The 26,155-nt window shown below is 42.4% G+C and overlaps 1 protein-coding gene across 18 annotated transcripts in view; it reads left to right on the top strand.

The window, feature by feature from the left end:
• Positions 1–26,155, top strand: part of MACF1 (microtubule actin crosslinking factor 1) — a 342,346-nt gene that overhangs the window by 245,765 nt on the left and 70,426 nt on the right. For 15 of the 18 annotated variants that reach the window (XM_029231096.1, XM_029231102.1, XM_029231098.1 and 12 more), the window contains 8 exons: positions 167–323; positions 2,225–2,342; positions 6,073–6,135; positions 6,791–7,032; positions 7,845–7,974; positions 8,687–8,886; positions 11,530–12,025; positions 12,709–14,180. In XM_029231096.1, coding sequence (XP_029086929.1) covers positions 167–323; positions 2,225–2,342; positions 6,073–6,135; positions 6,791–7,032; positions 7,845–7,974; positions 8,687–8,886; positions 11,530–12,025; positions 12,709–14,180 — 2,878 coding nt within the window. The remainder of the gene's footprint in view (positions 1–166; positions 324–2,224; positions 2,343–6,072; positions 6,136–6,790; positions 7,033–7,844; positions 7,975–8,686; positions 8,887–11,529; positions 12,026–12,708; positions 14,181–26,155) is intronic. The other 3 variants (XM_029231099.1, XM_029231111.1, XM_029231112.1) reach the window with 1 other exon arrangement.

The raw sequence follows: 26,155 nt of genomic DNA, 5'->3' as shown, positions 1-26,155 counted from the left end.
ACATTATATGTGGTTGTTTAGCCAAAGCTGCCATGGAAAAGATTATGAGAAGGAAAGGCCCTGTTAGGAAACTGATGCCTGGAGTCCTAGAATGAATATAGTTGTAGTTCACGTTGACTTCTTTACAAGCTTAGTCTGGCAAGTAACAAGTTGTCTCTGTTGACAGAGAGGAAGATGCATCATCTTGCCAGCAGCAATTAGATGAATTCCGGAAGCTGGTTAGGACTTTCCAGAAATGGCTGAAGGAAACCGAAGGGAGTATTCCACCTACAGAGACTTTCATGAGCACTAAAGAGCTGGAAAAACAGATTGAACACCTGAAGGTAGGTGAACAGAGTCTCTCCAGGAATCAGGCTGGACAGCAGTTTGGAATCTTGTGTGGACTCATTTCCACCTGTGGTGGGCAAATGGTGTGAGAAATCCAAGTTATCCATGTGTATCAGAATAGCAGTTCCTCCATTTTCTCCATGTGAGTCCAACCTACCCCTACCCAAGCACTGAGCACCAAAACATCTCCTATTTAAAAGCCAAAACCAAAAAAGTAATCTGGGAATGATATCTATAAAGTTTCAGCTGTCTTGGGGATGCCTGTCATGCTGTGGCAGGTCATAAAAAAGACAGTTGTCAGAGTCCAGTTTTGAGAAGATTACACTCTCGTTGTATGTTTGAGAATTAGACAATTATATGTGAGCAAGTGACCAGATATGTGATCAGAAAATTGAGGAGAGAATTTCTAATAAAGGAAAAGTTACAATCACATGGTTGGAATGTACCTGCATGGGTAGCGTCAGCCTTTCTCCCATCTGTTGCAGAATCCCTTCTCTCCTATATTTGATTCATAGTCATCCAGCTCTATTTGCACCTCTAACATGTTTCTTATTTTTGTTGAAACCAGTCTCCAACTAACGCTCATGCATTTGTCCTTATTTTCTTAGTAAAACAGGATTTATCTTGAATAGATGAAAGAGAAGAGCTTTCACAGAGAGAGTGCCAGGAGCATTTGCTGTGGGGAGTTCCCTAGGACAGAGGTTCCCTGATTTCTTGGTTCATGGTTCCCTTTGTGTTTCAAGACATTTTTCATGGCATCTCAAGGCAAAAACCAAACAAACAAAAAAACACCCAAAAAACTGAAAAACCCCACTTATCACTTACTAAGTGGTCAGGTCCAAACAGCTTAACAGTAGTTGTTCACATGGTGTCCAACAGATGTCACTGTTTTTCCCTCAAAAATTTAAAGTATCCTGTGAGTCAGTGCATAGTTTGGGAACTGCTGGCTCTTTGGAATCAAGAGTGACTAATAAAAGAACTGACACACTCTGAATTGGCAAGGTTCAGTTTGAAGCTGGGCAGCATGAGCTTGCCAGATGTTCATGGCTCGATGTCGTTCTCTGCTGCTGCTTTGCAGCTTGAAGTCAAAAGCAAACTAAGTAGATTGTGAGGGAGATTCAGGATGGAGGAAGGGGTTGAAGGCTAGGATGGTGTCCCAGCTTGGAAAAGAGTAAAATTCTACTTCTGTAGCAGGCAGTTCCCAGCTTAGAGACAACATGACCAGATACTTTTGTCTTAGAGCAAATGCCATTGTTTCCAAACAGCTTTCTGTGGTGGTTTGAGCTCTGACTTCAAACCCAATATAAAATTCCCTTGAAAAGGCAAAGTGTAGCCTATGATTCTGTGTTTCTCTACATCTCAATACCTAGCTCCTCATTTTACCCTCCAATTACCATTTCCTTTATATTCTTTACAAGCATGGTATTCCGTTTGTCCACCTGGCAAACTCTTATCTTAACTCCGATCTTACTTCTCTCCAGGCAGAGTTAAATGTGTCTCCTTTTGTGCTCTCAGAGTCTAGTGGCTGTGCATATTTCTGTAATAGCATTATCACATTATAATGCCATTGATAATCTGAGCTCTTGGTTTTAGCTCATGAACTGTGTCATAAGCCTATTTTGTATCCCCAGTGTTTGGCACAATGCCTGGCCTATAGTAAGTGCTCAAAAAATATTTGCTTGATGAATGAATGAATGAATGAGAAGGGCCTGAATATTCCAGGATATCATTCTCCCACATCTTGGCTGGCTAAACCAAGTTCTGGAAATGGCTGAATAAATGAGGATGATTGCTTAATGCTTATCAAAACTTTAGGGAGTGTATGTAGAACAGGTGTCCCTACTTATGAGGAGAAAGCCTCCAGATATTACATTTTGCTAATTTGTTCTTTAAACAGGGTCTCCTAGATGACTGGACAAGTAAGGGAACTTTGGTAGAAGAAATCAATTGCAAAGGTACTTCTTTAGAAAATCTCATCATGGAGATCACAGCACCTGATTCTCAAGCCAAGACAGGTGAGTGTGGGCTCTTGAAAATGTAGTGAATAAACATCATTCTTCCCTTTGCCCTTTGGTGTTGACCGCTTATTGAATAAACATTAGAATCAAGGTTGGATATGAAAACCAAGGATGTTTCATGAAGCAGTCTTCCCCTCAACCTGATCTGTTTTCCCATTTCCTTTGTAACATTGCTCCATTTTGCAAAACCCCTTCCTGTGATGGGAAAAAGTAAAGGGACTAGTTGGCCCACTTAGAACTGTGAAATGAACATAGAAGAATTAAAATAGGATTTTCCATCTTGAGGAATTTCTGTCTTTTAAATATGTGAATGGATGGCTATGCATTAACTTTAAATTAGGGTCAGCCCTGGAGGGTATAAGCATGATATCTTGGGAGAGGCTAAGTGTTTAGGAGTCAGTATTGGTACACCAGGAACTGACACACTTCTTAGAAGTGCATACAAAGACTGTGCCCAACTATATGAATTATCTCTGCCTACAAATTAAGTCTTGCAAACAAAATGCATTCTGAGGGCTTCCCTGGTGGTGCAGTGGTTGAGAGTCCGCCTGCTGATGCAGGGGACATGGGTTCGTGCCCCGGTCTGGGAGGATGGGCCCGTGAGCCATGGCCGCTGAGCCTGCACGTCCGGAGCCTGTGCTCTGCAGCGGGAGAGGCCACAACAGTGAGAGGCCTGTGTACCGCAAAAAAAAAAAAAAAAAAAAAGCATTCTGAGCTCACAGTCACTTGCTGGTTGTCAATTGGGATCTCCTAGGTTTTATTACCAGACTATGTTAATGCACTCCTACAGTCACTTAAATAGTAAGGGCAAAGTTTACTTTCTTTTTTTCTCCTGAGAATGGCTACTTTCCTATTGTATCCTAAAGTTTAAAGATATCTTGGAACTATCTAGAAGTGACAACATTTCAGAGAATTGGTGATTTTTATATTCTAACACTTAAATTTCTAAGTTCATTGACTTATTAGTGTGACATCACCCAGCAAACTTTTTTCTATAAAGGGCCATAGAGTAAATATTTTAGGCTTGTGGGCCATATGGTCTCTGTCACACTACATGTCTCTGCCATTGTAGCACAAAAGCAGTCATAAACAATATATAAATGAATGGGCGTGGCTGTGTTCCAGTAAAACTTCACATACAGAAACAGGCGGAGGGACAGATTTGGCTGGTGCACTAAAGTTTTCTGACTTCTGGACTAGATCAGTGGTTGTTCGAACTTTTAAAGTACTGTAATTTTTTTAAAAGTAAATTTCATGGGCTTCCCTGGTGGCGCAGTGGTTGGGAGTCCGCCTGCCGATGCAGGGGACGTGGGTTCGTGCCCCGGTCCGGGAGGATCCCGCATGCCGCAGAGCGGCTGGGCCCGTGAGCCATGGCGGCTGGGCCTGCGCGTCCGGAGCCTGTGCTCCGCAGCGGGAGAGGCCACAGCAGTGAGAGGCCCGCGTACCGCAAAAAAATAAATAAATAAATAAAATAAATTTCATGTAGAACTATAAGACAAATAAAAATATAAGTGAATTTATAATGTTTATCTATTATGAAATTCATCAATGAGAATACTGAGGCTATCGGGACTTCCCTGGTGGCGCAGTGGTTAAGAATCTGCCTGCCAATGCAGGGGAAAAGGGTTTGAGCCCTGGTCCGGGAAGATCCCACATGCCGCGGAGCAACTAAGCCCGTGCGCCACAACTGCTGAGCCTGCGCTTTAGAGCCCACGTGCCACAACTCCTGAAGCCCGTGCGCCTAGAGCCTGTGCTCTGCAACAAGAGAAACCACCACAATGAGAAGCACGCTTGCTTCTAGAGAAAGCAACTAGAGAAAGCCCATGCACAGCAACGAAGACCCAATGCAGCCAAAAATAAATTAATTAATTTTTAAAAAAAGGTATTGAGGCTATATTAGTGAATATGAAAATTTGGAAAAAAGAATTTTTGAATGACAGCTTCGTTATTTATTTCTCAATTTTTTCCTTGGTTGCATTGTATCCAGAAAATACGTTTCACACAGATAAATAGTTGCAAATGATGGCAAATGTTTTTAAAAGTTCACTTTACAATCTGAAGTGTTAAGAATTCTCTTACTACACAATTCTACCCTGATGAGAGCCTGCTCTGAGTAGATATACCTCAGCCTTTTTTGTCATTTTATTTAATTGAATTCATATGTGCTGTAGATGCTTTTCTTTGTATGTGAGTGGACATATGTAGGTTTGAAAATTATAGAGTGCTAATGAAGAACTACATCTTTTCCCATCAGTGACACTCAGAAAGAAGTTTAAATGTATGCACAGAGGTGCAGGAGCTACTTTATTCTCTCCAAAAAGCAGCGTAAATTGGCTATATCTACTGGGTTAAAATGTGGTGTTCAACATAATTGAGATGTGCATGTTTTACTGCCATTTCTAAGTACTTAGGAATATATTCTGAATATTAAAATTAAACCAAACATTTACAGAGTCCCTAAAGCACCTCCTCAGGGTGCTTTGAAAACCAGTTTGAAGATCACTAGCCTGAGTGCTCTTAAAAAGTTCTCTTCCATCTCTGAAAACCCACGCGTGTTCCTGTTCCTTATGGTCGTGGAGCTCTTTTGGTTTCTTAAAGTGCTTTCACATACACTACCTCACTACTTCTCACCAGTAACCCCATGAGAGCTGACAAGATAGGCAGTATTATCTTCATATCCCAGAGAAGATACCGAGGTCTGTCCATAGTTTAGGGCTCACATACTGAGTTAGTGACAGTCTTGGCTACGGCTGTCTTCTCCAAATTACTAGTCCAGGTTCTTTTTGGTCATCACCAGACTGCAGTGGAATATGATCTTTTGGTTTGATCCGTTTTTTAAATTGAAAATACAATAGTGTTAGCATTTAAAAGTTTTACAGTCATTATTGTCTAATATAGAACCTCGCACTTGACCTTTTCCACAGTGAAATCAGTGCATGTGAGAGTCTTATTCTGCCCTTTGAATGTTACATTATGTCATGACTGTTCTTCACATTTCTTTATAATCTTTGTAATTACATGATCTGGTTTTTACTTATTTGGGATACTCCTGAAACACAAGGAATCAACTTGGGGAGAATATAGGTGAAATTGTGGTAATTAGAAACAGAACCAAAGACCCTAAACAGAATTTATGGGAATGTTTATGAGTCAGATTTATTGACGCTTAGAATTTCTGTTTTCTGGTGGGGGAAGGGGAGCAGAAAGTCATGAAAAAAAAAGACGGGATCTTTTGAAACAATATAGGAAAGGCTCATTTTAATGTCTTTACTAAAAGAATGCTGCTTTTTATGTCCTTAATTGTACTTATTGTTTATTTTTATTATGTTGAAGAACATTGATGTTAAAGTTGAACCTTTTTGGCTGTATTATAAATCCTCCTCGTTCTTAAGTATGTCGAATGCCAGTCTAAAGACTTAGTCATTCTACTAATACTTGCTTCACAAAATTAGGGCAAGGTCCAAAGAATCCAAATTGGAGATTTAAGAAGAGAATTTGGATTTCCTCTAGAAAAGGTTAGGGTTAGGGTTAAGGAGCTGAAACTCCCAAGTGACACTGTTGCCCGGCAGCTAAAATGATTTGTCTCTTTCCATGAGTATGTTGTCTTGTGCTGTGTTAACTTCCTGATATCTGAGCTTAAAGTGAGTGCCAAAGAATAAATTCGGTGCCTGTATGTATTCCTAACACATTTGTCTTGCCTTGTTTGTCTCTCTGTCCTTCTGCTCAGGTTCCATACTGCCCTCTGTAGGAAGCTCTGTAGGCAGTGTAAACGGATACCACACCTGCAAAGGTGAGAATGCCATTTTCAACAGTGCCTCTTCATTGGGTTGTTAGGACAGTGTTCATGTTTGCATCTGTGTATGTTTCCATATGTGTGGAAGGATTGCTGCCAGGATGGGTGTGAGGGTAAAAGTCTGGGGAGAAGCAACTGTGATGCCTCTCTGTTGCTAGCTAGAGGCTAAACAGGTTGGCAACCAGTGAAATAAAGTTACTAAGCAAATAAACTGGACCACTAGATAAGACCAATAAGGAAAGACCTGGAAGAAAATATATGCAAATCTTTGAATTATAAAGAAGCTATACTAGAGGTGGTCTAAATCTAGCCCTCAGCCTCCCAGCTAGGTTTTCTTCTCTGCGGTTTAAAGAAGAGGAAGTAGAAGAATGCCCCAAATCCTTCACTCCCTTCACTTTTGCTGCTCCCGCGTTTGCTTAGCATTTTATTTATACATCTGAGTGTATAATGCCAAAATCAGAAATCAGATTAATGAGAGCTCTTTTGCTTTTCGTATGTAAACAGGAACTTTTGTGTGATTTAGCAGGAAGATCATCTCTAGTTCACTAGAAGGAGTGGGAGAGATACTTAATCCTGATGAATAATTTAGTGAGGAACCACTGGGGATGCTTGAGAGCTATTCCCAGTCTGATCTCTGTTTGTGTGATGCTAGATCTGACGGAGATCCAGTGTGACATGTCAGATGTAAACCTGAAATATGAGAAACTTGGGGAAGTGCTTCGGGAACGCCGGGAAAGTCTTCAGGCTGTCCTCAGCCGAATGCAGGAAGTTCAGCAGGAGGCAGGCTTGGTGCTGCAGTGGCTGGAGTTAAAAGAGGAAGTCCTGAAAGGCATGGAGGCCTCTTCATCTCCAACCAAGACAGAGACAGTGAGAGCCCAAGCTGAATCTAACAAGGTACTGTGTTCCCATTAGCTGCATCTCAAGCACTAAGAGGAAGGGGCGGTTGTACCAGTGTACCCGCCTGAGCCCGGGGGCCTGAGAATGAGACATGGCCAACCACCCAGTCGTTACGAGCAGCATGTTTGAGTTTCAAATGACTAGTATGCCTAAACTCTCCCAGAGAATTTTCTTACCTATGAAATTAGAAGTTGTTACACATCAGACTGAGAAACAAAACCAGATCTGTTTGCAGAAGGAGAATAGCTCTCCTCAGAAGCATCAGTTCATCGAGAATGGGATCTCATTTTCAATGTGATGGTATAAGCCAAATCATTCCGTCAAAGCACCTTTCCAACTCTTGGAGGGATCTAAACAGCTGTGATTGCAGTTCATTCTAAAGATTGACGTGTAGGCCTAGGGAAAATGTCAGAAGAAATAAAACCATGTAGAAAATCTGGTAAAAATTTTTTGCCAAAAATTTTAGTATTCCTGTTGAGGCCTAGCATGTCATATCCTACAACTGCATAAACATCGCCATTATCGTCATCATCAATTCCTGACACTTTTAGTTTATAGGGATTAGCAGTTTTCTTATGGGTTACTGATGTGTTGTACATAAAAGAAATTCAAATCTTGCCATCTAGATTTTCCTTTTAATTAAATATTCAAGCAGAAAGGTTAAGTATCTTAAAATCATGAAACAATCATGGATAGAATCAGAAGTCGAGCCTGTAATTGCTGCCCCATCTTCCCGTCATTTCCTCCACACTCACAGCTTTGTTTCCTGTCCAGAAATCTCATGGCATTCATGATGTTCTTTCTCCTAGGCCTTCCTGGCTGAATTGGAACAGAATTCTCCAAAAGTCCAAAATGTAAAGGAAGCCCTGTCTGGATTATTGATGACATATCCCAACTCACAAGAAGCAGAAAACTGGAAGAAAATGCAAGAGGAGCTCAGTATGTTATCACTGGGGTGTTAACAAATTCACTAAATTCCTTGTCTTCAAAGTAAATACAGGCTTTCGGCATACCCAATAAACAGGAGTGATTTTTAGTTAATTGTCATAAGCAAGCAAGAAGGGGCAGGGAGGGTTAGAGAATGAGCCTGATTGTGGAAAAAATTTAGAGATTCCACTCAAAGTATCAGTATTGGCTTTCTTGGGCAAGTCATACTGACAATCTGCTGTGACAAAGAGCATTGATGTTAAAAATGAAAAGTGGGAAATAATCTAAACATTCTGTGAAGGAATTAAATTATGCTGCACTCATAATATTGAACTATAAATGATGTAGGTGAATGTGTATTGGTATGAAAAAAATTATTGGCATGAAAGATGCTCATAATTAGTAAGCTTAAAAACAGGTTATAAAATATATATGTCGCATAAGGTATTTTACATGCGTTGTGTATGTATGTATGTAGTGTATGTATGTACGTACTTCTGTGCAGTTTTATCCCATGTGTAGTTTCATAGAGCCACCACCGCAGTCAAGATACAAAACGGTTTGTTACTTTAGTTAAAATTAAATGCAGGTTATTTTTAACTTAAAAAAATATTAAATAATGCTCCAGGGGTCATTTCCTGTAGTATATTAGGAACGTAATTTAGGGACCAGGCTAGTGGCTGATGAGGGTAAAAGAACACATTCTCTCATTTCCTCTCTACAGATTCCCGATGGGAAATGGCCACTGAGGTGACAATGGCTCGGCAAAGGCAGCTGGAGGAATCCGCAAGTCATCTGGCCTGCTTCCAGGCTGCAGAATCCCAGCTCCGGCCCTGGCTAATGGAGAAAGAGCTGATGATGGGGGTGCTGGGGCCCCTGTCTATTGACCCCAACATGCTGAATGCACAGAAGCAGCAGGTCCAGGTGAGCAGTATGGCTGAAAGCTTTCGAGCAAAGAAATCAGAGGCACTTGAACCCTGGGTCTGAATGCTGCTCTCAACAGGTAGATTTACATGACCCTGGACAAGTCATTTAACTTCTCAGAGTCTCCATTTCCTCACTTTAAATGAGATGCTTGTAAGGTCTTTATCATGGTGCCTGTCAAATAGCAAACAGTATTGTTAATATTATTAATGTCAGTAACTATATTATTAATATCGTTGACTGAGGCAGTAAGATGTGCAGATGGGAGACAGGGAACTTCTGACTAAATGATAGAATCATATTTTATTTTCAATCCCCAGTGGTAGTGATCCACATTACTTCATGCAGTATCTTATATCTGCCAGCTTTACTTAAAGATTTTCTGCTGATCAGATCTCAGTACCCAACATTTGCAAAAATTTAGGTTGGTCCAGTGATGTCATTTCCAGTGAAATCCTGCCTAGACCCTTTCCTTGTTCCGTAGCCTTCCCTAAACTTGTTCTGTTTCTTCTCACCACCCACCAAGTCCCCTAAGAGTAGTTTTTGAAAGAACCCTTTCTTGTAGCCCCTGCATCCATGTCATTTATCAAGTCCTATTTAGTCTACTTACAAATATTTTTCTAATCCAGTGGTTTTCAAACTTTTTGATCCCAAAACCCTTTACACTCTTAAAAATTATTGAGGATCCCAAAGAGCTTGTGTTTATCTACTAATATCTATTAATATTAACTGTATTAAAACATTGAGGAATTTTTGAAGTATGTATTTATAAATTAATTTTTAAAATTATGATGATACAACCATAACACTAACATACATAACATTTTTATGAAAAAATAACATTTTCCAAAATGTAAAAAATTGAATAAGAGTGGCATTGTTTTATATCTTTGGCAAATCTCTTTAATGATGTCTGGCTTGGGACTCCCTGGCGGTCCACTGGTTAGGACTCCGCGCTCTCACTGTCAAGAGCCTGGGTTCAGTCCCTGATTGGGGAACTAAGACCTGCAAGGCATAGCGATAAATTAAATGAAATGAAATAAAATAAAAATGTCTGACTAATAGAACAGTTTCACAGATTTTCATATCTGCTTCTGCAGTCAATCTGTTGTGATATCGGATGTCGTGAGAGAACAAGAATTTTAAAAGGCAAATAACATCTTAGTATTATTATGAAAATAGTTTTTACCTCACTGACCCCATGCAAGGGCTTAGGGACTGCCAGGGGCCACCAGACCGTAATTTGAGAACCACCGTTCTAAGCTTCTCTTCTTCTCCACTGTACATGCTGGTATGCTGGATCTTGGGCCTGTTCCATTGCAGCAGCCCGCTAAAGGGCCTCTTGGTCTAGTTTATCCTCTACACAATTATCAAGTTATCCCCTTAAATCATATATCTGAATATATTAAAATGCTTCTGTAGCTCTTGGCTGCCTATTGAACAGAGTTCAGATACCTCTCACTGTGGTGCATGAGACTTTTCACAGTCTGGTCCCAGTTTGTCTTGCCAGCTCTTCCCCCATATACCTGGGCTTCTTCCCACACCGGATAATGGGTTCTTTCCTGAACACACTGCACCCATAGATCTCAGGATCTCTGTGCCTTTGCTAATCCCAGGCCCTTCTCTGAACCAGCCTTACTCTCTGTTCTCTTGGAGAACTCAAGTATTCTTTATTGTGTCACCTGTGAAGCCTTTCCTGATTTCCCTCTTCTGCTCTTGTCATCCCCGGAGGAATTTACCACCTTTACTTCTTGCTTTCACAATTCCATGTTCACGTCAGCATTTTATCATTTTAACTTTTGTTACATTCTATTATAGTTCATTATTTGCACATCTGTTAGTCCTTGAGGTCCTGTTGTATTTATTTTTATGCAGTGTAAGTGCTGAGTACTTTCCATAAGTTTTCTTGTTTAATCCTAACAACAGCAAGTAAGTACTTTACTATCCTCATTTTGCAGATAAGGAAGCTGAGATTTGGAGAACTTTTAAAAACTTGCATAAGTTTATACAGTTTGGTGAGTGATGGAGTCAGGATTTGAACCCAGGTGTCTTAACTACAGAGCCTGTAATCTCAACTTCTTTGATGAGTGAAACAGTGAATAGAAATAAATAAAAAGGAATGGTACTTGCTTTAAAGAAGCTTTTTATCTAATTGTGCTATATTATAATGTGCAGATTCTATGTGCTGGTGGAAATTCGAGAAAGGAACTAAGAAAAGTAGGACATTAAGAGTTGAAATGGCAAGCCCAGCCAGTAATATAGCTCACTTTGGGACCCAGGGTTCCAAACTCGCCATTCAGAGGCCTGGGTTTTGCCTGGCAAAGCTGACAAGTGCCCATCCAGTAAACAAACTTTGGTTTCCCAACCAAGGCCAACCTTAGTAACTGATGTTGAAACGGTATAGGACAAATAAGGAAAAGAAATAAAATAGACACAATCAATGATCCTTTCAAAACAGGTTTTTATTAAGCAGTTGTTAAAAGTGATACTGCATTTTCCTAGTAGCCTGGTCTTTGGAGTTTTCTGGTTTATTTTCAAAAGGAGTTGGCACTGCTTGGCACAATCCAAAATCAGTTTTTGTTTTGACAGTGTTTTTAGATCTGTCTTTTCTCTCTAAACATCTTGGTGCCATTTCTATTACAGTTTATGCTGAAGGAATTTGAAGCACGTAGGCAACAGCATGAGCAGCTGAACGAGGCAGCTCAGGGCATCCTAACAGGCCCTGGAGATGTCTCTCCTTCCACCAGCCAAGTACAGAAGGAGCTCCAGAGCATCAATCAGAAGTGGATTGAGCTGACTGACAAACTTAATTCCCGTTCCAGCCAAATTGACCAAGCTATTGTCAAAAGCACCCAGTACCAGGAACTGCTCCAGGACTTGTCAGAGAAAGTGAAGGCAGTCAGACAGCGACTGAGTGGCCAGTCAGCCATCAGCACCCAACCTGAGGCTGTGAAGCAGCAGTTGGAGGAGACCAGTGAGATTCGATCTGACGTGGAGCAGTTAGACCACAAGATTAAGGAGGCGCAGACACTCTGCGATGAACTTTCAGTGCTCATTGGAGAGCAGTACCTCAAGGATGAACTGAAGAAGCGTTTGGAGACTGTTGCCCTGCCTCTCCAAGGTTTAGAAGACCTTGCAGGTGAGGAATACACTGCTGCCATTACTAGTGGCAAGCCAAAAGGAGGAGTGGGTTAGTGGTCCCAAGAATCTAGGGCGACCCTTAAGTAGCTTTTGGACTCAGAGTAGTGTTATTCTATCCCTTTGTCCACCTACAGTGAGGACTGCCGTGGTCATTACACATTGATTGGGCACTAGCAATATGTGAAGCTTTACACACCATAATCTAAGAGATAAGAACACTAATATAAATCTAGCCAGCAGGTAGAGATTCCTAGAGGTACTTATAGGTGGAGTTACACGCATACTTTCACTGATACTCACTTAGTTTCTTCATACTATATATGTATGCACACACACATATGCCATATATACAAAATTAGAACATGTTCTAGACTTTTTAGGATGGCCTTATACAAGAAAAAATTTGTCATTTATTTGTTGCCTCTTTTTCTAGAAACATTTATGGCTTTTTACCAGCTTAGAAGTTAAAAGTTTACTTCTGTTACTCATATCACCTTACAAGGTTGATGTGAGGGTTAAATAGGATATAGTAAATGAAAGAGCCTCGCTATGTGCTTCTTTTATGGTAGGCCCTCAATTAGCATGAGTTTCCTTTTCCTAAGATTAGACCATGTACTCTCAGCAAACATTTTAAATGCCATGTTCAGACTTGATGATTTAAATTTGATTTTCTCATTTCAGCTGATCGCATGAACAGACTCCAGGCAGCTCTTGCCAGCACCCAGCAGTTCCAGCAAATGTTTGATGAGCTGAGAACCTGGTTGGATGACAAACAAAGCCAGCAAGCAAAAAACCGCCCAATTTCTGCAAAATTAGAGCGGCTACAGTCTCAGCTACAGGAGAATGAAGAGTTTCAGAAGAACCTTAACCAACACAGTGGTTCCTATGAGGTGATCGTGGCAGAAGGAGAATCTCTGCTTCTTTCTGTACCTCCTGGAGAAGAGAAGAAAACTTTACAAAACCAGCTCTTTGAGCTCAAAAGCCATTGGGAAGAGCTTAGTAAAAAAACTGCAGACAGACAGTCCAGGCTCAAGGACTGTCTGCAGAAAGCTCAGAAATATCAGTGGCACGTGGAAGATCTCGTGCCATGGATAGAAGATTGTAAGGTCAAGATGTCTGACTTGCGGGTCACTCTGGATCCAGTGCAGCTGGAGTCCAGTCTCCTGAGATCAAAGGCTATGCTGAGTGAGGTGGAGAAGCGCCGCTCCCTGCTAGAAATCCTGAACAGTGCTGCTGACATCCTGATCAACTCTTCAGAAACGGATGAGGATGATATCCGGGATGAGAAGGCTGGGGTCAACCAGAACATGGATTCCATTACAGAAGAGCTACAGGCCAAGACAGGGTCCCTTGAAGAAATGACTCAGAGGCTCAAGGAGTTCCAGGAAAGCTTTAAGAATATTGAAAAGAAAGTTGAAGGGGCCAAACACCAACTTGAGATCTTTGATGCTCTTGGCTCTCAAGCCTGCAGCAACAAGAACCTGGAGAAGCTAAGAGCCCAACAGGAAGTGCTGCAGACCCTGGAGCCACAGGTGGACTATCTGAGGAACTTCACTCGGGGCCTGGTAGAAGATGCCCCGGACGGATCTGATGCTTCCCAACTTCTGCATCAAGCTGAGGTCACCCAGCAGGAGTTCCTAGAAGTGAAGCAAAGAGTGAACAGTGGTTGCGTGGCAATGGAAAGCAAGCTGGAGGGCATTGGCCAGTTTCACTGCCGAGTCCGAGAAATGTTTTCTCAGCTGGCAGACCTGGACGATGAGCTCGATGGCATGGGTGCTATCGGCAGAGACAGTGATAGCCTCCAGTCCCAGATCGAGGATGTACGGCTGTTCCTTAACAAAATCCAAGCCCTCAAGTTCGACATAGAAGCCTCTGAAGCAGAGTGCCGACAAATGCTGGAGGAAGAAGGGACTCTGGACTTGTTAGGACTCAAGAGGGAGCTAGAAGCCCTGAGCAAACAGTGTGGCAAACTGATGGAGAGGAGTAAAGCTCGGCAGGAGCAGCTGGAGCTGACCCTGGGCCGGGTCGAGGACTTCTATCGGAAGCTGAAAGCACTCAATGACATGACCACAGCGGCAGAGGAGGGGGAGGCGCTCCAGTGGGTAGTGGGGACCGAGGTGGATGTCATCAACCAACAATTAGCAGATTTTAAAGTAAGTCTTACCCTTGTTTTTTAATCTTTTTCTGTCTAATATGTGTATTTCTTTTCTTGTAACTTGGAGACCGATTGAGTACACATCTTAACTTCTGTCCCTGGTTTCATTATTCTCACTTCTATCACCACCATAGCACACAGTTTGGAGACTAGACAGTCTCTTGGACTTCTGGGCAACGGGTTTGAACATTTTTCTATTGTAATCTGTTTTAATGTTTATAACCAATTAAGGGTATAGAAAGAAATGTCCAAGCCTTATTTCTTACTCTAAGAATCTTCTCTTATGATTTCTCGAGATTTCAGATTAACCAATTTTGTAACAATAGTGAATGTTTGTTGAGGGCCCTGTTTTTCGTATCGAGGTATGAGAATCCATAAGATAAACATGGGCTCATCTTGCTAAAGTGTGGATTTTTTCACAGATTTTGAGGGAAAATTATTGATGTATTATTGATGTATTATGAGACAAAATGAAAAATTCTCATGAATTATTAAGAACAAACATGACACTTCAAAGACATTTTCCACCTGTAGCAAGTAGTGCTTAAGACTACACCTTAGACTCCTCAAGAGCACCAGTTCTCTGCCCGTACGAGAGTTTGAGAAGCACTGCCTTAACTGCAAAAATATTTTGATTCTTTGCCTGAGTCAGAATTTCCAGTCCTGAGATTTTGTGAGTCTATATTAAAACAGCCGGGAAGATGAGAGGAGTTGACTCAAAAGCGCAAATTTGCCAGGCCTGGGTTTGGAACCCAGGGCTGTCTGCTGGGTCTTGGCTCTCACTGCATGAGCCTTTCACCCCAAGACTTAACCGAAAAGCGCCTCGCTTCCCTGCTGGAGGCCTGTTTGCTTGCTCCTTCCTTCTTGGTGCCTGGAGTAGATTTGGAAAGGATACCTTACTTCCATCACCAGTGGTGATTGTTCCTACTTACACAGTAACACTCTGCCATCAGAGTTACTTTGTTCTCTCAGAGCCCCTGCCTGTTAGGATTCTTTCTGTTAAAAACATGGATGGAAAGGTGGTGTTGACGCCAGGCCAGAGCCACGTGGTCCCGAAAAAGATCACAAATTTGTAGGCAGGATCCAGATGTAGAAAGATGGCTGTTTCAGAAGGGCCCTCTAGCTTGGGGCATGTTTAGCACACTAAGGTGAGACATTGGCCGAAGACCCCCTTACAGTGCAATGTGGAGCAACACAAGTCATCGTATTTGGGATTCTTGAGGCACCGGGTGAAGAAAGGGTAGGTAGAGAAGGTTCAAAGCCATGAGCCCACATGTTATCCTCTGGGAAATGCCTACACCTAATCCAGTGGCTGGGTGGCCTTTCCTGCTTCACCACGTGGGCTTCTCTTCCCTCTTCCATTGTAAGCCCCTCAAAAGGAGAGGCTCTGCTACAGGCATGCTTCATTTATCTGATTTACTTGGATCTGGGTTACTTAGGATCAACTGTCTAACCAACTAAATGAGTTTTTTAGAAAAGTGAAGCTTATCCCTTGAGGCACCAAAGTAGTTTTATCAAACTAGATTCTGGTTTATATGGAATTATTTTAACTTTTATTTGCCTAATTTCCTAAACATTATATTGTATGTAAGTCCTTATGAGTGCAGGTTAACATTACTAAACAGATTATACTGTTCTCTACTATGGTGAGGCTGCTTTGTACTAAATGTTCTTAAATTACCATGCAGTTTGAGTTCTGTATTGAAGTCCTTGTTTAAGGCCTCTAATTGCTGAACTGGTTGGGTTGGATGTATGTGTATGTGTATGTATACATGGGGGGATGTAGTTTCTGCCTTTTCCCCCATTGCCCTGCTATCAGGTATCATTTCTCACTGCTTTACTTTTCACTGCTGTCACTGAGTCCGCCTTGAGCAGTCTGTCCCTTCCTTCTGATCTTCTGTGAACTAGAAAACTAAACAAGCCTGTTAAAATTGTATTAAATATGACCTAGGATATAAAAAAGAATCCACAGGCAGGCATATATAGTGTTTGGATTTGAGGACAAGCGATTGTTTCCTTTTCATTTAACCCTTGGTTTCTAGAGACATTCTGAATTTTGACGCTGCTGAAAGCTTTTGAGAAATTATTGGACATTCCCATATTTTATTTGTATCCTAGTGTGTAGCCCAGCAGCACTCAGGGTTCAGTAGCCGCTTAGTTGCTTGGGATAACAGACTTGTTTTGCTGCTTTCTAAGAAGAAGCCTCCCACCACCGATACTGTGGATATGGCAGCTGGGGCCCGTGTGTGTATCTGCAGGGAGCTGGTGGTGACAAGGCAAGATGAGAAGATGAGTGCGAGAAGGAGGGTGGTGAAGTTGAGTGCCCGTGTGTACCCTCCTCCAGCTGGGGGTACAGATCAGAAGCCTGGTTCCACAGGTCCACCTTGTAAAGTCAAGGGCTTTGGGAAGAGTTTTTGCCTCCTCCCAGCAAAGGTTTTGAGGCAGGAGGGGAGGAACACAGTACTGGCTTAGCTCATGCTGAGCTCATGGGAAGTGAAAACAATGAGAAGGGAAAAGCTCTGTGTGTCAGTTCACAGTTCCCTCGAGGCTGAGCCAAGGGAAGGTCTTTTTGGACCCATTCTGAGGACTGAGTCATTTTCGTGATCTGAGCGTTGAGTTCCTGGGTTGGTGTGTGGAGTAGCCCAGCGATAGATGAATCTTCCCTCACACCAGCAGCAGACCAGACGCACACAGTGTGGCTCTGCTTTCAGATTCAAATTTTTTTTAATAAGAAAAAGCAGAGATGAAGGTAAGTATTTAAAAAACAGTGTTCGCTTTTAAGTTTTCAACTCTTGTCTTTTTACAATGGGATCACGCTCTCAGCACAGAATCTGCTGTAGAGAAGAGGGTATGAATCTGTGAGACGGAAACGTGGGCTGTGCTTTGACCTAGCTGACTCCACGGGGGATGGTCAGAATAGAGAAATGAGTCAGGTCTGTGGAGAACCCCAGGCTTACTTGGGACTGTGCAACAGTGCTGGAAAATGCTAGGAAAGGCAGTTAGCCTCTGGGAAAAGTTATTTCCTTCTTAAATGAATGTGAAAAACTGAAAGTCATTATTCCTAGGAAAGACTTCCCTCGATTGCTTCTGAATAATTGATAGAATCTGGACAGCCAGCGAGGACCTATCAGATGGGAATGGAAGAGAGTCCTTTCCCACTAAACAAGCAAAAACCTCAAACCTCCTGAGTTAGGCACTTAACTGAGTTCTGCTCTCTGTTGGAAGTAGAAAGGAAGAAGCCATTCCAGAAATCACAAAAGAGAATATTGAGCATGTTTGCAGAAAACTGGAAGGAAAAGACTTTTGGCTAATCTCTTCAGGAAATTCTGTTTTCCTGAACAAGAGTGTCTCTGATTAGTGACGAAAAGGAACTGTATATATATAACTAGAGTCTAACAAGAAAGGAGGGACCTTTATTTCACTGAAACTTAAGTCAAAGAATTCCCCCAGGGTGACCTTCCTAGGAAGGGAAGAGAAAGACTCCAGATTTGGAGAAGATATCTGTAAGTCTGATGGTAACAAGAAGCTTTCCTCATTTTGAAATTCCCTATGTAGGTTTTGTAATCAAGAATTGAAATCATTGTTGTTGTTGTTGTTTTTTGCGGTACGCGGGCCTGTCACTGTTGTGGCCTCTCCCGTTGCGGAGCACAGGCTCCAGACGCGCAGGCTCAGCGGCCATGGCTCATGGGCCTAGCCACTCCGCGGCATGTGGGATCTTCCCAGACCAGGGCACGAACCTGTGTCCCCTGCATCAGCAGGCGGACTCTCAACCACTGCGCCCCCAGGGAAGCCCAAGAATTGAGATCATTCTGAGTCTTACACCAGCCCCTCCCTTGCACCCCCCTCAGGAACCACGCCTGCCTCTCAGTCAGGACGTGTGGAGGTTTGGGGTTTGGTGGGCTACAGGTAAGGCAGCAGGCTTTCTTAGGCCTGTTCTCAGTCCTGATTCAGTCTGAGTCGAGCCCAGGGTCAGGGACTGCATACACTTGCAGCTTCTGTCTGGGGACCTCTATGCTACTTTGAAGCCAGAACAAGAAAGCCCCATAAACCTGTTCATCTGATTTTTTGGCCTCATGGAAAGCAAGCATAAGCTTCACTGTGAGCACATGTGAAAACCCTTGGAGGACAGGGCCTGCCATGGAGCTGAGAGACTGCCAGTTTGCACAATGATAGATATTCACTCCTTACTTTCAAATAATTACAAAGACAGTATCAGCTCATCTTCGTCTTTGCCAGTTAGATTTACCAGAGAAGAAAGCAAGTGAGGCTAGCATTATCTACCTGCCCTTGGAGAGAAAGGAAATCACACTTGGTGTGACCTGTCTGTCACCGGAGGTTAAGTATCTCCAGCTTTACAGCCGTCAGGATAAGATGAGTAGACCCTCACCACCCCTGCCTGCCCTGCCTTGTGCTGACCCTTGGCCTGCCTTGGTTTTTTCCTTCTTCCTTAAACAAGGCTACTCCACTAGGAACTACTGGGGTCCAAGGAAGTAAAACGAATGCCCTAGAACAGGGTTTCTCAACTTGAGCACTCCTGATAATTTTGGGCTGGATGATTCTTTGTCGTGGGCAGCTGTCCGGTGCATTGGAGGATGTTTAGCAGCATCCCTGATCTTTGCCCACTAGATGCCAGTAGCAACCTTTCCCCAGTGTGACAGCCAAAAATGCCTCTAGACATCGCCAGATGTCCCCTGGAAAGAAAAATTTTCCCTTAGTTGAGAACCATTGCCCCAGATAGGAGAAAAGTGCCACCTGTATGTGGGAAATTTAGGACTCAGTTGGAAAAGGTGCTCGTTAAGATAAATATTGACGTGGCACGATACCTTCTGGTAATCTGGTTATGACTGTGTAGTTAGCAACACCCTTAGGCCGGGCCCTGGATTCTTTATTTTTGCTGGTGCTGATCTGTGTTTGGTTTAAAAATCTCGTCCCCTTTCCTGGCATCTGCGGTTTCTTTTGAGTAGAGTGGTGGTTGCAGGTGTTCAGCTGAGCATTTCTGTGGAGAAGAGGAACTTCCTTTGTGGAAATACTTGAGGGAGCTTCCTTGCTCTGTGCCTTTAAGGGGAGACTACAGTCTGTCCTCAGCCCAGGAGCTCACAGTTCCGCGGCCCCTGATATTTATAACCCTTATGTGACCATCCCCCTCTGCACCTCCCCCCCCCCCAAGAATTCCAATGCTCTGTAATAATCCTCTCCACCCACACCGTAGCAGCTGGGTGGGGAGAAGGTGAAGGAGCCTTTAAGACCCTTAAGTTTGCTTCATGTTGAACTTTTTCCAGCCCCATTTTAAAGTATTGCCATTAATATTTTAAATATCAGCACCACAAGCAAAATCCCAAGATTGTAGCCATTACATCATCTTGAAGGAGCCTCACGCCTCAGTGAAGGTAGTAAAATCAAATGGAAGGGCGTCAAGAAAGTGTTGATGGATTTCACAAAAATCCATCTGGAAATTTTGATAGCAAAGGGAAGATTTTAAAGCAAAAGCGAATATATCCTCAACCAGAAGGAAGCAGTGAGGAGTTTCTCTTTGAGTTTACTGAAATTCTCCACATGTAGTGTCAGCATGTAGCATTTGCAACCAAGATTGATCATCACGTGAAACGTGTGTGTCCAGAAAAACTAGAATTTATCCTGTGCAGAACTTGTGTTTATTGTTGAGTTTTGATTAGTGGACATGATTGAGATGAGCACAGACTTGCAGAGCGGGGCTGTTTCTCGCTGTGTCTAGAATGCATGGTAAAGGGTCTCAGCCTTAGCCTAGTCCTGGGCACTTTCCAGCTAGCTGGCTGGCACACGAGCCATAAGTGGTGATTCTCTAGGAGGTACGATGAGTTGCTTTTAAGGGCATTTTGTTGTTAGAGGTGGTTGGTTTACCAGGAATAAAATCAGTCCCACAGGGAGTCAGGTCAGGTCAGGTCACTGCACCAAAGCATTACTGCACCAAAAGGCTGTCTTCTGCCAGACAGACTCTTCCCAAGTCTCAGCTGTCCTGGTTGGAAAAACCTAGCTATGGGGAGAATGTGCTCCCTCCCCACCTTCCTTATTACTTTGCCAGTGCCACTACCGAGTACTTTTCAAATACCAGTCTCTGTTAGTGGCTGTGGCAGATTAATGGGATACACTTATCCCCTGGGCCTTCACAAGCTATTTTCCTACCACCAGTACTGTGATTTGAAATGTGGACCTTTCAGAACTTTGGCCACCCAGGGATGAGAATAAGTGCTGTGCTGCGAGGTGATGGTCCGTGGATCACTTTTGGGGTGTTAGGAGGAAGGGGCTCTGTATTCCTTTCAGTCCATCCTTACTGAGCATTTGCTCTGGGCCAGTCCTTGTGGTGAGAGCTGGGGTCTCAGATAGTCTCTGGTTAACAGTGCAGTAGGAGAAACAGGCACAGAGAATTGCAGTGGTGGTGATACAGTGGTAAGAACAGTAAGAGAGACCTAAGTCTAAATTATCTCTGATCCTAACCCCCCGGTAAATCAGACATTTAAAATCCCAGTTGCAGGTAAGAAAACTGAGATTTGAAGATGTTAAAGTAACTTGTTCAAGCACAGAGCGAATAAATGTTAGTGCCGGGATTGGAAAGAGCTGTTTGGCACCAAAGCTCGTGCTTGACCAGTGGCCCTCAATGGGGGTGGGAGGAGCAGTTTTGGCCCTTGGAGGACATTTGACAATGTCTAGAGACATTTTTTACTGTCACAACTGGGGAGGCTGCTACTGGCATCTAGCGGGTGCTGCTAAATTTCCTATAATACACAGGATAGCCCCTTACAATAAAGGGTTATTCAGCCCACTTCTAGAGAATATAGGGGGTTTTGATATTTTGCCCTTTTCAGATTCCATAACAAGTAAGAGTTAACTGATGAAATAGTCCCATTGCCTGGGGAAGCTTCGTGGTTTTCCTCCCCTTTTTCAAAATTTAGTTAAGAAACAGTGTTGGTTCTGAGAATGACTTGTACAGATCTGTTGGATCAGGTCAGGATCTTGGTGAACTAATTTGAGTCAGTGGCTAAAGAATTCTCTCCATGCTTGACCAGTGCCCACCCCACCCTGCCTGCCACAAGGTTCCTGCTGTGGAAATCAATCAGCTGTGTATCTCAAGCTGCTTCCTGTAGGGTGTGTTATGGAATGGCATCAGCCCTGCGCCAGCTGGGAGTACTGACCTCAGTGTGATTTTATCAGACTGTCTCTTTTGAGCCTTGCTATTTGGAACAAAAGATCCTCTGTTAGGAATGCAGAGAGCTAGTGTGATTGGACAGCTAGCGTGTATGCCCATGGTTCCCACGGAAAAAACAGACATAAATTGTGCTGTAGCCTTCTAAAACTTGGGCCTCCAAGGTGGTTTTCCCTTAGCATCTGTCTGTATTCACCCTTCTCTCTGTGAGTGCTTATCCTTCCCCCAGATCAATGCAGGAGCCATCCGATCTGATGGATTAAGTGGTGGCATCCTGCAAAACTGGTCTGTATCTGTGCCTCCACTTTTTTGCTTCTCCAGTCTTAGGAACCACATTTTTGATCCCTACTGTCTATCCAGTCTTGTTTCCTATATAGACCATTCACTCCATCCACTTATCCCAAACACTTCTTATTCATTTTACCTATTTGATTTCTACTCATACCTGACCTCCTCAAAACCTTCTTGATCGCCCCCCCCCACCCCCCGGGCTAGCTCACTACTTCTCCCGTTCTCTTAAATCACTTAATATGTGTAACTCATTTGGCCTTCATCATATACTGCCTACTTTTGGCGTTTAATGATTATATGCATTGTCCCATCCCTCATCTTAATATATCCATTTTTGTGTCTCTCAAAGTAGTTAGCATATGGGTATATGCATAGTTGGAGATTAGTGAATATTTGACTGATTGAGTGAATGCTCTTTACGCCACGTGAACTGTAGGATTCAAAATGCTGACTGTTCCGCAACACTTGAGGTAAATCCTTGTGTGTCCTGAGAAATTCTGATTCCAGCCTGGATTCCTCACCTCTACATCTTGCCTCTGGGCTCCCTTCCTTCTCTACTAGTTAGCATATGTTAAAGAAACACAGTTTCATTTCAGTATTAGCCTGAACAGAGTAAAACTAAGGAATTTACTACTTGAGATGCACCTGAAGAAAGCCAGGTTCTGAAATACTGTCTTGTAGTTACCCATTACATTAGAGTCATTGTCATTTACTCAACCAGTTGACACCAAGAAGAATCTTCATACTTCATTCAGCTTGGCGTAGTGAGAAAAACTGAATACGAGGTTGTGTCAGAAATATTCAACTTTGAATTCTGGCTCTATCGTTTACTAGCTGAGTGACCTTGGGGGAAATCACTTAACCTCTCTGTACAGTTATTTCAACTATAAAATGTGAACAGTGGTAAATCCTACCTTTAGGGGTTTTATGAGAATCAAATGAAGTGATGTAGATGAAAACCCTAGGCAGATATTAAGTGCTCAACAAATGATAATATTCTTTTAAGAAGTTTATCCAGACACACAAATTATAATATTATGAAATCTTTTTAATAAGAAAAGTTATTCCCTTGGTGCCTACAGCTTGATCATTCCCCAGAAGATTTGATCTAAGACCCAGCACCAGATTAAATTAGTTCTTTTTCTTCTTGAAAAAATGGAAATGATAAAGTAAATTAGTTTGATGACAGCAGTGAAACAGGTGGATGGACAAAGAGCCTTCCTGAGCGGTTTTTCTGGGGAACAAATGAAGAGCTTGTTTCCAGCCCTATACCGGCAATGCATAGGCGGGTTTAGGTCATGACTCCTTAACACAGCTTTAAATATACTATATGTACACATACATACATATACATGGTTATTAATTAATTTATTCATTCATTGATATCAGAATCCCACAGCCAGCAAGTTTCTCTGAGACCATTTTGACCTTGGTTTATGTGCTCTACAAATCAGTATTATTTTCAAATCATTAACCAGAATTAACCGGAAGCCATTACCAGCTCAGTGACTTCCCCAGTCACTCAATTACCTAGCAGATCAGCTTTAATGATCTCAGGGTCCTTGGCCTAATTAGCTTTTAGCATGGACCATGTTACCTTCCTCTGTTGCCATACAATGGCAACTACCAAGTCAGCATCTTTGAGAGAGACACCTCTTAATATTAATCTTTAATTAAAACATTAAGATGTGAGGGGAAAAAATATCAGCTTAATTTCAGAGGAAACAGCTTAAAAACACAGATATAATTAATCTCTCTGCCAAGCACATATACCAGATCAAGATGTTTTACAGAAAAGCTTTCAGCAAATATATGTTTCTAGTATTTGGTTGCGTGTATTTGTGAGCAAGGGAAGAAGAAGATACGAATTCAAAGAAATTGAACCTGTCTTGGGTCTTCTCCAGCTTGAATTCATTGCATCCATTCAAGTAAACCATTTAATACCTCTCTCATCTTGCAGTTCACTCCCAGAGAAAGAGCTCTGATTTGGGTCTAATTCTTTAAATTCAAACCTAAGTTGTTTGTTTGTGATCAGTGATAAGAATTGCTTTAGTAACAAAATGAAAGAGTTTTCAAAAATCTCTTGACTCTGTATTACTTATTTTACCTCCTTTTCTAACACTGGAGAGAGGACCCCTACAGCAAGATTCCTTAGAGATTCAGCCCAGGGATATGTTTCATAGAAATAGCTAAGCACCTTTGTGAAGTTGCTACTTTGTGAAAGTTGTGAAATCATGCCATCCTAGAATTGGAAAGGCTACTCTTGGTGTCAAGTGAAAGCCCACATGGTCACTTTCTCAAGGAAGCCTCCCCTGAACCTCCAGACCACATCAGGGCCCTTGACAGTTGCTCTCATAGCACTGTTTGCTTTTCCTTCAGAGTACTTATTGCAATTGAATTAAAATGAATGAATGTCTCCTCTACTAGAACGTAGGCTCCTGATCATGTCTTGCTCATCACTTTCTCCCTTAGTGTCTGGCATAGTTTAGGGCACGTAGTAGATCCCAATAAATATTTGTTGAACAAATGAAAAGAACCAAGGCTACACCTTGTGGAATTACTTGCCTTAAGAGGATGGGAAGAGGAGTCCAAAGACACAAAAGAAGGACTGGCTAGAAAGGTACCATCAGTATAGCACAGTGTCATGGAAGCCAGAAGAAGAGTCGCAATAAGGGAGGACCAATACTTACTTTCTCACCACTGCTTATCCTTAATCCCCTACAGTCTGACCCAGCCCCCATCGCTGCACTGAAACCATTCTTTCGGAAGTACCCCCTGACGTCCTAGTTGCCAAGGCTAGTGGCCTTGTCTAACTCATTGTCTTCCTCATTCCTTGTGCACCATTTAACATCATATCTTCTTTCTTAAAACCCTCCTGTCCGTTTACTTTCCTGACCTTGTGCTCTCTCCGTTTTCTTCTCTGGCTGCTCTTCTGCTTTCTGTTTTGGTTTGTCTTTCTACCTCCCCAACATGTGGTGCCTGAAATCCCGTCATCTGCCCTCTTCTCCCCTCTCTCCACACTCAGCCCCAGGATGTCCAACCCCTCACTGTTCTACAAGAGAAAGTTTCCACGTGTCTATCTCTGCCCTGAACTTCAGTCTTTCTGGACACCTCCACATGGGTAGCCTTTGAGTCCCTCACACTCAGTGTGCTCCACATGGAATGTGCTGTCTCCTGCAGTGTTTTCTTCCTCCCTGCTGCTGTCTTACAGTACTACTGTGCCCTCAGTCATCCAAGAGTAATATGACAGCCTTATTTTAAATTTATTTTTCCCCCAACCTCTACCTTCTATCAGATCAGTTGTAAAGTCCAAATCGTCTGCCTCTGCAATTTCTTTACCACACCCTTCTTCAGTTTCATGAGTCCGGGCTTTCGTTACCTGTTAACCTAAACTGTGTAACCCTCCTAGCTGATTGTTCCACCTTCCATCTTCCCCGACTATGCTCTGTTCTGTACATATTGATACCAGTGCAGTATCAGCAGACCTAGGCTCAAATCTTAAGAGCTTAGGTGTTTAATAGCTGTGTTCCTTTGGAAAAGTAAGTTTAGCACCCCAAGCGTCATTTGTAAATTAAGGATTTGGATTTTTTTAATGCAATAATACATATTAAACGGCAGTTGAATGAGCAGCCAGGCTCAAATTCTTAGGAAACTATCCACACACCACTCAATAACTCGCATGACCCCCTGGTAAGTTAAATAAGTAAGTCTTGGTGTAGTCATGGTGTTCTGAATAAAGCAAAAGTTCACGCTTGGCATTCAAGGGCCTTCGTGAACTGGCCTTGAGCTACTTAGCATTCTGACCTTTCATTTTTCCCTTGCATATATCCTATAACTTAAACCATGATAACCTTGAATTTGCTTCTTTAGGGTCCCTACCTCTTTAGCTTTCCTGCCTCTAGTCCTTCACTCAGAAATCCTTTCTTTACTGTCTCTGTATATCCAGATCCTAATGAGTAAATGTGATTCCCTCCGTAATCCCCTGCTTTCCTTCCTCCCACTCTTCTGTTAGGCCTTTTCTCACTTACAAAGCCCTGTGCTTTTGTCATCACTACTGTCTTGGGGAGTGGCTAAAGAGGGATTAATACACTGTCTTTTGGAAAGTCTACAAGCAGGAAAGGGCTTACAGAGGTCATGAGAGTTCCTGAAGAGTGTGTGGAAAGTTTTCTCATGAGTTCAAAAATAACACGAGAACTCAAAGAGCATCAAAATCCTTAGTATCCCATTTAAAGCAAGCTTCACATCATGCTGCATTGCTTAATGAGCCACTCTGTAGCCATCTTTATGTAATAAAAGGATAGTAGTGATGGATGCCCAACAGGTTCAGACGAATACTGTGGAATTTCCACTTGCCACTAAATAAACGCTTGTGAAGTCTAGAGATCATAAGATGAAAGGCATTTTGTAAATTTTAAATGTGCAAGATCCAACCAGTCTTCTGTCCCCTCCTCTAGTCAGCAGTAATCCTCCAAGAGAGAGAGGTGGATGAAAAGGCAGTATAGAAT

This window comes from Monodon monoceros, unplaced genomic scaffold, assembly GCF_005190385.1.
Source record: "Monodon monoceros isolate NGI ecotype Baffin Bay Population unplaced genomic scaffold, NGI_Narwhal_1 Super_Scaffold_18, whole genome shotgun sequence".
Lineage (NCBI taxonomy): Eukaryota > Metazoa > Chordata > Mammalia > Artiodactyla > Monodontidae > Monodon > Monodon monoceros.
This window is presented reverse-complemented; position numbering and strand designations above follow the sequence as displayed.